Below are 11224 nucleotides of genomic sequence, written 5' to 3'. Positions count from 1 at the left end.
GCTCGTGTCATGTGCTTTCTGCAGCTAGAAATTCCAAAGCAACTGTTTGAACCAAACATCTTCAATGCATGGATTGTTCTATTCTTAAACTTGTTGGAAAGGCCAGTTCCATTGGAAGGGCAACCATCTGATCCTGACGCTAGGAAAGTTTGGGGCTGGTGGAAAGTCAAGAAATGGATTACCCATATCTTGAACCGTTTATACAGTCGGTCAGTATTGAAAGAAGTTGGTTTGTTTTTCGTAAATCATTATTTTTTACTTGGTTACTCATTTGTCATTGACAGGTTTGCTGATATGAAGGTTCATAAACCAGAGAGTAAAGCTTTTGCTCAAATGTTTCAAAAGAACTATGCTGGAAAAATTCTGGGATGCCATCTACAGTTGCTCAATGCAATTCGCACTGGTGGCTATTTGCCTGATAGGGTTATCAATCTTATCCTTCAATATCTCACCAACAGGTTCGTGGGAGACTTTTTATGCAGCAGCATTATGTACTTCCAAAGGACAAACCAGCTTTCATAATGTTCAGATTGCCGCCTTCCATAATTTCTGGTTTCTGCATGTCCCACTAGTCATCAGCTTGCTGTGCATGTCTCTCTATGCCTGTTAGATAATTTCAGCAACACAACTTGCTCTACTGAGATTACTAATGTTACAAATTCTCTTTCATCTTCCATCTTTCCTGTGAGTGTATAATTTGCCTAGCAGAATGTATCTTTAATAACTACTGTTAGATTTATGTTCTTTCTTTTTGAACGTAGTAGTTTTGTGTTTGACATTTACTAGCTGTATGTTGAAAATTTCTTGTTTGGCATATTTATCTGTAGCTTACTGATATCTCCTCATATGCATGTTGGATCTACCACGCAAAATATGTGTACCTGGTGATCATTAAATGTGCGGTGACTAACTGTAATGGGTTACTTGTTCTTGCAGTCTCACAAAGAACAGCATGTACCAGCTGATGCAACCACAAATTGACATAATTCTTTTTGAGATAATATTTCCACTAATGTGCTTCAATGACAATGACCAAATGTTATGGGATGAAGATCCACATGAGTATGTTCGGAAAGGCTATGGTAAAATTGCATGATCAAATTCCTCTCAATGATGTAAGGTAACATGCACTGTTTTCAGTGTTCATCTGTTTACTCATGATGCCATTTTTTTGCATACAGATATAATTGAAGATTTGTATAGTCCTCGAACAGCTGCTATGGATTTTGTCAGCGAATTGGTAAGAAAACGGGGAAAAGGCAACCTACAAAAGTTCATCCAATTTATTGTGGAGATATTCATGAGGTATGCATCGTTTTTGTGATTTGTGCTGTGATCCTCAACCTTTATGAGCTACCTAATTCAAGAATAACTTGGTAGGTATAATGAGGCATCAATTGAAGTGAAGCCCTATCGCCAAAAAGATGGTGCCCTTCTTGCCATTGGGACATTATGTGATAGGCTGAAACAAACTGATCCGTACAAGGCTGAGCTAGAGCGAATGTTAGTTCAGCATGTCTTTCCAGAGTTCAGTAGTCATGTTGGGCACTTGCGTGCGAAGGTAGTATGCTCCAACTTGGCCAGCAGTTCTACCTTTTGTTCCTTATTATCATTTAAACATTCAGATCATGTGTACAATTTGTTGAAGCCTGTGCATTGAAGCGTTCTACCTTTTTAATTAGAAAGTTAGAAATATGTTTATTTGTCCCAGAAATTTCCCCCACCTCAGGTCCAAAAGTTACCATGTTCACTTGTACTTTTCCAAGATACCTCTGTCCACTATTCCTCTTTGTAACAGCCTGTATAATAGTTTAAGAAAGGGTGCTGGGAATTTTCATCTTAAAACCAAACACAATTAATTGTGTCTTGTGAATATTCTATCCACTACCGCAAAAACGTCTTATATTTAGGAACAGGGGATGTATTCCTGCAACAAGTTGTCATTAAGGAGAAGGGCTGAAGGGCATGCTTTAGGTTCTGGATGGTCTAGCCATGAGCCAGCAATTCACTAGGGAACAACGACACAACTTTTCAACATGAAACAAAATGCTAATCTCAGTAGCTCTCACAGCCTAATGTGAAGCTTGCCCTCCAACGTTCTACTTCTGTTTTGATAGCATTGTCCACCGTTCTCAGATCATGCAGTCGTCCTGATTGAAAGCTGCTCTTTCTTATTGAAACTGGCTCTTTCTTCCAAACTGAATATTCCAAGCTGCATGCAGTCGTCCTGATTGAAAGCTGCCAGATCCAGGAGCAACACACAAAGAAGTGCTGTATCGTCTCTGGCTCTTGTGCGTAGAGGACAGAAATCATGGTTGGGAGCTGACAGTGCGCAAGGTAACCTGTAGCCAAGCAATGGTGTTGCAGCTCAATCCAAAGAATCAACTCTTGAGCGCTACATTATCTTAACAAAATAAATGAGGACAATGGAAGTTAATTTGTTCGGAGAAGGAATCCTTATACTCTGACTTGGCCGGACTACTGAAGTTTTGGAGATAAGCGCCAGAAAATGGCGTCTTCTCTTGTATCCGAAAGGGAATTTGTCCAGATGCAGTTCAAAGTGACAGATGCTAATAATGTCTTGAGCTGAGAGAGCACTGTAACTACCTTGGATCCAAGTGTTACTCTCAGCACCTGGGCTACCACCTTAGATTATCTGATATTAGGTGCCAGCAACATAACCAGTATGCCATCAAGTCTAGTATTAGTCCACGAGAAGATGAGCTGCTGACCACAATCTCAAAAGTTGACTGCACATTGTGACCACTTGTCATATTTTATTTAATTGCTATCCTTAGGGAACCCTTTATTCAATTTTATTTTAACAGAACACTTTATATGCTCTATTATAATCCAAGTTTATTTGTTTAATAATTACTCCCTCTGTCCCATAATTTAAGACGTTTCTTTACACTAGTGTAGTGTAAAAAAATGTATTACATTATGGGACGGAGGGAGTAGTATTAAAGTTCTTATTTTTCTTTATTTCTATGGTTATGCTCACCTTCCCTAGTTTTCCTTGATGTACTCGCTACTTCTATGTGACATCAGACTAATATATTATATGGACAATAGGCAGCATGGGTGGCAGGGCAGTATGCGCACATCACCTTCTCAGACCAGGACAATTTTCGCAAAGCTATGCATTGTGTAATCTCTGGTTTGCGTGATCCAGAACTTCCTGTCAGGGTCGATTCAGTCTTTGCTCTCCGTTCTTTCGTTGAAGCATGCAAAGGTGAGCTTCTTGATACCTAGTCAGTTATCAACTTTGTTCTGTTTGTTCCTTACAATTTCTGTCCCATTCTACAGATCTGGATGAGATCCGTCCTATCCTTCCACAGCTTCTTGATGGTAAGAACTACTTTATTCAACCTTGGTAGGAATGGTGATTTTGTTGTGGTTTGATTGTTATTTATTTGCAGAATTTTTTAAGCTTATGGGTGAAGTTGAGAATGAGGATCTTGTTTTCACTCTCGAGACAATTGTTGATAGATTTGGTGAAGAGATGGCACCATATGCCCTTGGCTTGTGCCAGAGTTTGGTATGTTGGCCCTTGATTTATGTTTAACTCAATATATGGTCACATGCTGCACTGAATCTACGTTCCTGAAACTTCATGCTTACTAATTTTATAGGCTGCTGCCTTCTGGAGATGCATGGCTAGTTCAGAAGCTGATGATGAAGTAGAGGACTCTGGTGCTTTGGCTGCTGTTGGTTGCTTACGTGCTTTAAGCACAATCCTTGAGTCCATTAGCAGTCTTCCCCATCTTTTTATCCAAATAGAGCCCACTTTGTTGCCTATTTTGCGCAGGATGTTGACTTCGGATGGTCAAGGTATTTTGTTGTCTAATTATAACAACAGAGTGTGTTACATTTCAAGGACATTTATAGTCTCAACTGGTTGTTTACACATCAGTTTTGTCAGTCCCTTACTGGAACTAATCTTGGTTGTTCAGGATATCGATTCCTCTAGATGTAGTTAAAGCGAACTTAGACATAATTGGTTTCTGAATTGTGGTAGTCTTCTCTTTCTTTAAACTTTCCTTTTGATGACTGTGATAAAACCTTTCAGCTCATTAGAAGCTTGGATAGATGTAGTTAAAGCGAACTTAGACGTAATTGGTTTCTGAATTGTGGTAGTCTTCTCTTTCTTTAGACTTTCCTTTTGATGACACATAATTGGTTTCTGAATTGTGGTAGTCTTCTCTTTCTTTAGACTTTCCTTTTGATGACAGTGATAAAACCTTTCAGCTCATTAGAAGCTTGTAGGTATTTACAGTTATCTCTACACTCCCTCCCCTAAATTTGCTAGGAAAGATGTAAGAACTTGATAATTATTAGCGGTTTATGGGAGATGAAGTTTTTTTGTGTTAATATCAGTTTTGATTTTATAAACTTTGTTTTTTCTTCCTTCAATTTGTGCTGATGCATTCAACTCTGTTTTGCAGATGTTTATGAAGAGGTTCTAGAAATAGTGTCCTATCTGACCTTTTACTCACCAACAATTTCTTTGGACATGTGGAGCTTGTGGCCATTGATGATGGAGGCTCTTAATGATTGGGCCATTGATTTCTTTGAGAGTAAGTCTAGTTTTGAACATGTTGCTGTTAAATTTGTTATATGCTGGAAACTGAATTCTTGCTTTTTGTCTGTTACGCTTTCTGCGTCCAAATAATTATCACTTCTGAGGAAAAAGGTCTTTCCAAATCACTGGCACTTTCCTAGATCACCTTGATTATCTCCACTCGCACCCCTCACTTTGCCACCTTTTTAAGGGTGTGTTTGGTTGCATTCTCATCTCAGCATAGTTGTTCCCTCTTCGTGCATGCTCATCTCAACATCCCTCTTCATGCATGCTCTCCTCATGCATGCTCCTAGTGTATTTGTGTTGAGCTAGTGTGGACTCATGCACCCTTCATACACTCTACCAAACACCCGAAAGTGGGCCGAGAAGGGAACTTTTACTCTCATGCACCCTACCAAACACACCCTAAGTGCTTGAGATATAACTGAAAGTACTATGGTCATATTTCATCCAAAACATAGTTTTCCTGTCTCGTTAACGGTGCTAAGTATTTGGGAACGAAGGGACTTCACTATCTTTGTGTGTGGTGTCTTCAGTTGGTTATTTGGATACCATGCTACTTATTATATTATTTTTCCATTTCCTTCATGTTTGCAAGTTGTATTTGTTTTGCTCTGTGTCTTAATTAGCTGACTAGTTTGCATGTGATTTTGTCATGCTCATCGATTAGTTGTGTCCAAATAATTTCTCAGTGATGAGTTTTCCTTGGAATCAGGAAACCAAAAAACAATAGTAACTTTGAAGAACAACATGAACATAGCTGCTTGCTCTTTTCATATAAGCACTTGATGTTGGGGTGGGAAGATTCTCGCTGCTGGCTGGTGGTGGTCGCCTGGTCGCCATGGGCATGTCCCAGTGGGTACAGGAAGTTCTCGTGCGAGTGTTTGCATGCGAGGGACACCCACCAAGGGTTGAACCTTTTTGTCTTGTTGGACAGTGTGTCCATGAAGTATCCCTGGTACATACTGTCTATTCTTGATGTTTATCCAGCCAGATATGTCACTGGTGATGTATCTGCACCTTTCTGTGTCCGATGAGGTATTGGATACCATTGCAGTTCCCCTACCGAGTACGGATGCTCCACAGTTTTTCCACCATGTACACATCTGTTACAATATTGCTCGGTGATGATCAAAAGTCAAGTGACATCCGTAGTTGCTTTAGAAAGACATGTTATCTGGGATGAACATGTTTATAAGTACTACCTCCGTTACCTCCGTCCCATACTAATTGACACTGAAACGGATGTATCTAGATGTGTTTCAGTGCTAGATACATCCGTTTGAGCGTCAATTAATATGGGATGTAAGAGTGATTTTCTTTTGCGTGTAAAGATCTCAAAGTTCTATGGTACTATGGTATTTTTTAGAAATCATAATAATATCCGAAAGACAACGCAACATCCAAACAAGTCCAAAACCAGCATCATGATGTCCAAAACAGTAATTTAGCATCCTGGTATCTGATTTCTTTTGGGTAAAACGCTAATTCATCGGCGTGTTGTTTCTCTTTTTTAGATATATAAACAGCAGGCATGTTGTGCCTTTTCTTGCTCCATTTGACATAATTGGTACAGTATCTGGTCTGGTCTGTGGGCTGTTATTATAAAGTGCTTATCTGCTAGGCTACTTGTTAGCAAACTGACCTGATAGCCAATCTCCTACCAGTTGGATTAATTTTGATAGACATACATTATTTTTTTACAGCAGCTCATTGTTAAATACTTTTGTTGCCGTGCAGATATTCTTGTCCCACTAGACAATTACATTTCTCGTGGCACTGAACATTTTGTTACCTGCAAAGATCCTGATTATCAACAATGCTTATGGAAAGGACTGTCATCTGTGAGTGTAGATTTGATTCATTTTTAGCTTTAATTTGTTCTGAATGTGTAAGTAGTTCTGCTCTTACAGTGGCATATCAACATTTCTCTAGGTTATGACAGACCAAAATATGGAAGATTCAGATATTGTGCCGGCACCCAAGCTCATTGAAGTGTTTTTCCAAAACTGCAAAGGGCAAGTTGATCATTGGGTTGAGCCGTATCTCAGGCTTACGATTGATAGGCTCCGTCGAGCAGAGAAGCCTTATCTGAAATCTCTCCTTGTGCAAGTGGTATGAAATGTGCATATTTCCCTTTATCTGTTCCAAAACATGCTGACCAGCTAAAGATCTCTATCATAGTATGCATTATTTGGTTTTGCTGTTTTTAGCTTTTCTGTATCAGTTGTGTATAAGTAACATTGTCTGTCAGTGTAGAGTAGACTTTGAGTAGTACTTAAAAAATAGACGATATCTAAGTGTAGTGTTAAACATAAATGATCAACTTAAAATGTATTCCGCAGCCTGGTTTGGTAACCCTGAGCTGTTAACTGTTGGCCTACATTTACCTCCCTTCTTTTGGTCACTTTTCCAAAGTGAACTATTAAGACCCCGTTTGGATACATAATATTTTGGCGCTCTCTTGAAACACCATTGTTTCTGGAAAATTAGAGTTTTAAATAATCTGAGCCATTTGGATATAAGGACTACTCTTATAAACTGTGGCATTTTAATAGTGTGCATGGATGCATGCAATCTTGTGTTAATTATTTGTAGACCGGTGAGTTCAAAGAGTTCAATAAAAAAATGCTCCTAAATACTTTAACTGCTTACCACAAACTATAAAGCTAGATAGCCAAATACATTCAGGTAATTATATATATGCATGAATGCAATCTTATTCAAATTATTTTTAGATCGGTTAGTTGGTAAACTCACCTTGGGCTTTGCTAATACATGTGAGCTCTGCCACTCCATAGATGCAACCTTTTTTTTTTGCAATTTTTTAATACATTTTTTTCAAAATAAGTTGATTCCAAACAGGGCTTCTGTAATTTATATAGGGCCTAATGCGTTTTTGAAGACCGCCTTTAACTATTGACAAGATTAATAGTACATGACATGCATAATGTGAAAATTATGTCATTGAAAGCTCCTTTCACATACGAATTTGACGATGTGCTTTGTGTAGTAAGTTGCATGTCATATATTATTGCTCTAACATTTGGTCAAAGTTAGCCTCGAAAAATGCATTAGGCCCTATATAGATGGAAGGAGGGAGTACCTTGTTTGCCATGATTTACAGTAACTAATCAGCAATACTAACCTCAGTTTATTGAACTATGTGATAGACTGTCCAACTGCTTTATGCTGGGTACGTACTGTTCTCTGTAAGAAATTATATAAACCAAAATCATTATCATATATATTTTTATATATTATGATCAGTCGTTTCAAACTTTAGATTCATATGGAGCAACCGTTTTACATGTTCATGGGGTTCATTTTTGCATGCCTTTTTTCCCGAAGATAATTTCTGACATGTGGGGTATATTCAGAATGCAGCAAGATATATAATGCCTTGTTCTTGTTTGTAAAATGTTATTTTTTCCTGTGAAGGTAAAGCACATATGGTTTTCTAGGCCTACAGTGCCATAGGTCCGTAGCTATTGCTCAAAGTAAAATCACTATATAATTTCATGTATCTTAAATGAGCACATTTGTGTATTTCATATTGTATGAAGCAACCTCATGTCATAGTAGGCAGACCATGTGTTCCTTCTGATTTCTGTGTCTAGAATTGATACTACTGATTGCGTGGGTTGGCCCTCTTGACAGCCATGTACTCATGTTGAGTCAGCAAAGTTACTTATCACACTCTCCATGCCTACTGCAGATAGCTAACGTATTCTACTACAATCCTTCGTTGACACTTGCAATGTTGCACAAACTTGGAGTTGCGACAGAAATTTTCAATCTTTGGTTTGTCATGTTACAACAAGTGAAAAAAAGTGGCAAGAGGGTGAACTTCAAAAGGTAAGTTTAATTAGCTCTTGCCTGTAAAATTATTCCTTTGTGTTTATTTGCTGTACTGACTCGACAAATGGTGCTTTGTTTTATTTTCAGAGAGCATGACAAGAAAGTCTGCTGCTTAGGATTGACTTCACTTATTGGACTTCCAGCTAATCATATTCCAGCAGAGGCTCTAGAACGCATTTTCAAGGCAACACTGGAGCTGCTTGTTGCATACAAGGAGCAAGTTGCAGGTGCATCTCTTATTTATTGTATGATATAAAGCGCTAGCCCTTGAAAAACTACCATATATTCCTGAGATTTCAGGCACCGGGTTGATTAAGCACTTTCATATATTGTTTCGCACTTTTGCAAATCAAGAGTTTCCTTGTATTCTGTCAGAGAAAGTAGGAGAGACTCCCACTGCATATTTATGCAAGAAAAAAAAGGAAATAACATACTAAGACTTCCAACTTTATTTTGCCTCTTGCTGTTATAGAACTTATTATATATGTAGTGTATTAGTGAAATGCTTAAATTTCTTCTTCAGTTAAATCTTAATCTTTTGCCTTAATATACCAGAATCTAAGAGGCAAAATGCTGCTGCTGCTGATGATGTGGATGAATTTGATGCTGATGAAGAAGAGAATGAGGAGGATGAGGATGATGGGGAGATGGGGGTTGATGATGAAGATCAGGATGAAGTAAATAGTCTTAATATACAGAAGCTAGTGCAGGTTTGTTTTCATATCTTGTCTCGAGTAAAATTCGCATTAGGAGATCTTATTGGCATGGTTTAATTTTTATTTTATATGCCCACCATGTGAATTTTATCTACAAGTGCTTGTCATGATGGAATGGTTAATAGAGCTAACGCAATCTCTGGTGAAGGTGCTTATTACCTTCAAATATGAGCATCAGAGAATTGCCAAGAGGAAGTCATTATCATTACATAAATACGTAGACTGCTTGGTAGAGTTCCAGATCCCAATTTTCCAGCCAACCAGCTCCTGATCCTTCAAAGTCTTAAGGATCTGGATCTGTCTCATAAAAGCATACAGAATAGAATATGCTTGATTCTGGCAGCGATTAGTAGATAAGTCCTAAAAACAATGTTATTGGCTCTAGAAACACTGAAAGAGAGGTCTGCGACGAAAGGGCTGCTTCAAATATATGTATGTTGGGAAGTTGGGTAGCATTGGCAGGTAACTTCACCTTGCTTTGGACTCCTGAGGTTCACAGAAGATCTCCCCTCTGGTAGGCAGGGGCGAATGGTACCTGGAGCTGGGGCCTTAATCTGCATGAATAGCACATCTCCAACAAGAAATTTATATCTTCAATACTCGTACTGATAAGTAAAGCGCACACTTCACTTGTGGCTTCATAAAATCACCTGCCCTTGTTTCATAGCCTCCCTGTGTACACACGGACACAGTTCATGTGCTGTTAGCTGCACTGGAAAGAACTCCTCAGTCTCCTTTTGTTAACAATGTTGTCTGCAAAGAACAAGTGAAAAGATACTGTAGCAAAGATGTCACATCAGTATTTTGGGTATAATTTTCTTTGCGTTTTTATAGCACCCTGTGATCACTCTTTACACCCTTGTGGTAATTCAGGCAAGAGGTTTTCAGCTCCATGATGAGGATGATGATGATGATGATTCTGATGATGATTTTAGTGATGACGAGGAGCTGCAGACCCCGATAGATGAGGTTGATCCATTTATCTTCTTTGTTGGAACCATCCAAGGTAGAGAATATTTCCCACTGTACATTCTTTTGCAGTATTTATTTGTGCCCAAAAGTTGTTGACAAGGCAATAATTATTTTGTCCAGCTGTACAAGCATCCGACCCAGCCAGGTTCCAGAGCCTTATGCAGACACTGGATTTTCACTACCAGGCACTGGCTAATGGCGTTGCTCAGCATGCCGAGGAAAGAAAAGTTGAAATTGAGAAAGAGAAGTTGGAGAAAGCAAATGCACAGTGATGAATGAATTATAGCAATGGTTGTTTGTCTTGAGTTTTGTTGCAGGCCAGTGCCTGTGATTTGGTGATCGCAGGCAATGGGTTTTTGCAGCCTTGGTCTACTTGTTTTTGGAGGCCTGAGGCACACAATTCTTGGAATAGAAGAAGTCGACAACATTACCATCGTGGGATAATCTCTTGCAGCCTCGGTCTATTTGTTTATGGGCGGTGCGAGCCCTACAGATGATACTACACACTTGTTATGATGCTGTTTTGGTCCAGAGCTCCGGCTCCGTTTGGTTGATGGAATTTGTTAAATGAGCCCTGTGGGTGGGGCGCGTCCCCAAGTTGTCTTATAGCCTAGGAAGGTCCGGTGTAGAGTGTATATGATTGGGCGGTTATTGGTGGATTACCAATACGATGGTTTCATTATTTTTTTTCTGTCGTTGGAGGATTCAGTGAATCCAGTTTTGTCGGTACGATTTGTTGAACATCGCTCAAGCATGTCTCTGTATGGTTTGACAGAGGCTGGTGAAATAAACTTTGCCTGCATCTGGTAACCTGGATTTGGTTATCATCACTACCATGCAATACATTAGTTTTTATTTTTTGGGTGATATTTGTCGTCCGATCATCACGAGCATTCTTGATTTGTTGCATTCTGTACACTGAGTGCAGTCACATGAACAACGAAGGCGGATAGTTATGATAATAATGCCAGCTAATGTAATCCTTCTTAAAAAAATCCTTATTATTCGGTTTGCATTATACTCCCTCTGTCCCAAAATTCTAAATTCTTGTCTTAGATTTGTCTAGAGACGGATGTAAATTTTGGGACAA

The 11224-nt window shown here is 38.9% G+C and overlaps 1 protein-coding gene across 2 annotated transcripts in view; it reads left to right on the top strand.

Moving 5' to 3' along the window:
- LOC119354884 (importin beta-like SAD2) overlaps window positions 1–10975 on the top strand; it is a 14712-nt gene extending 3737 nt beyond the window's left edge. The window contains exons 6-23 of one of the 2 annotated variants that reach the window (XR_005171319.1): window positions 25–209; window positions 285–458; window positions 937–1082; window positions 1182–1305; window positions 1381–1561; window positions 3076–3235; window positions 3310–3351; window positions 3423–3541; window positions 3636–3834; window positions 4449–4580; window positions 6326–6429; window positions 6521–6700; window positions 8304–8443; window positions 8534–8673; window positions 9002–9156; window positions 10036–10168; window positions 10255–10493; window positions 10534–10975. Coding sequence is in view for 1 of the 2 variants with exons in the window: in XM_037621635.1 (XP_037477532.1) it covers window positions 25–209; window positions 285–458; window positions 937–1082; window positions 1182–1305; window positions 1381–1561; window positions 3076–3235; window positions 3310–3351; window positions 3423–3541; window positions 3636–3834; window positions 4449–4580; window positions 6326–6429; window positions 6521–6700; window positions 8304–8443; window positions 8534–8673; window positions 9002–9156; window positions 10036–10168; window positions 10255–10406 (2466 nt within the window). In the remaining variant the exon portion in view is untranslated. Of the gene's footprint in view, window positions 1–24; window positions 210–284; window positions 459–936; window positions 1083–1181; window positions 1306–1380; window positions 1562–3075; window positions 3236–3309; window positions 3352–3422; window positions 3542–3635; window positions 3835–4448; window positions 4581–6325; window positions 6430–6520; window positions 6701–8303; window positions 8444–8533; window positions 8674–9001; window positions 9157–10035; window positions 10169–10254 lie in introns of both variants that reach the window. The other variant, XM_037621635.1, reaches the window with a different exon arrangement.
- Window positions 10976–11224: the final 249 nt, after the last annotated feature.

Source organism: Triticum dicoccoides, chromosome 2A, assembly GCF_002162155.2.
Source record: "Triticum dicoccoides isolate Atlit2015 ecotype Zavitan chromosome 2A, WEW_v2.0, whole genome shotgun sequence".
NCBI lineage: Eukaryota > Viridiplantae > Streptophyta > Magnoliopsida > Poales > Poaceae > Triticum > Triticum dicoccoides.
The sequence above is the reverse complement of the archived record's forward strand: the minus strand, read 5'-3'. Positions and strand labels throughout refer to the sequence as shown.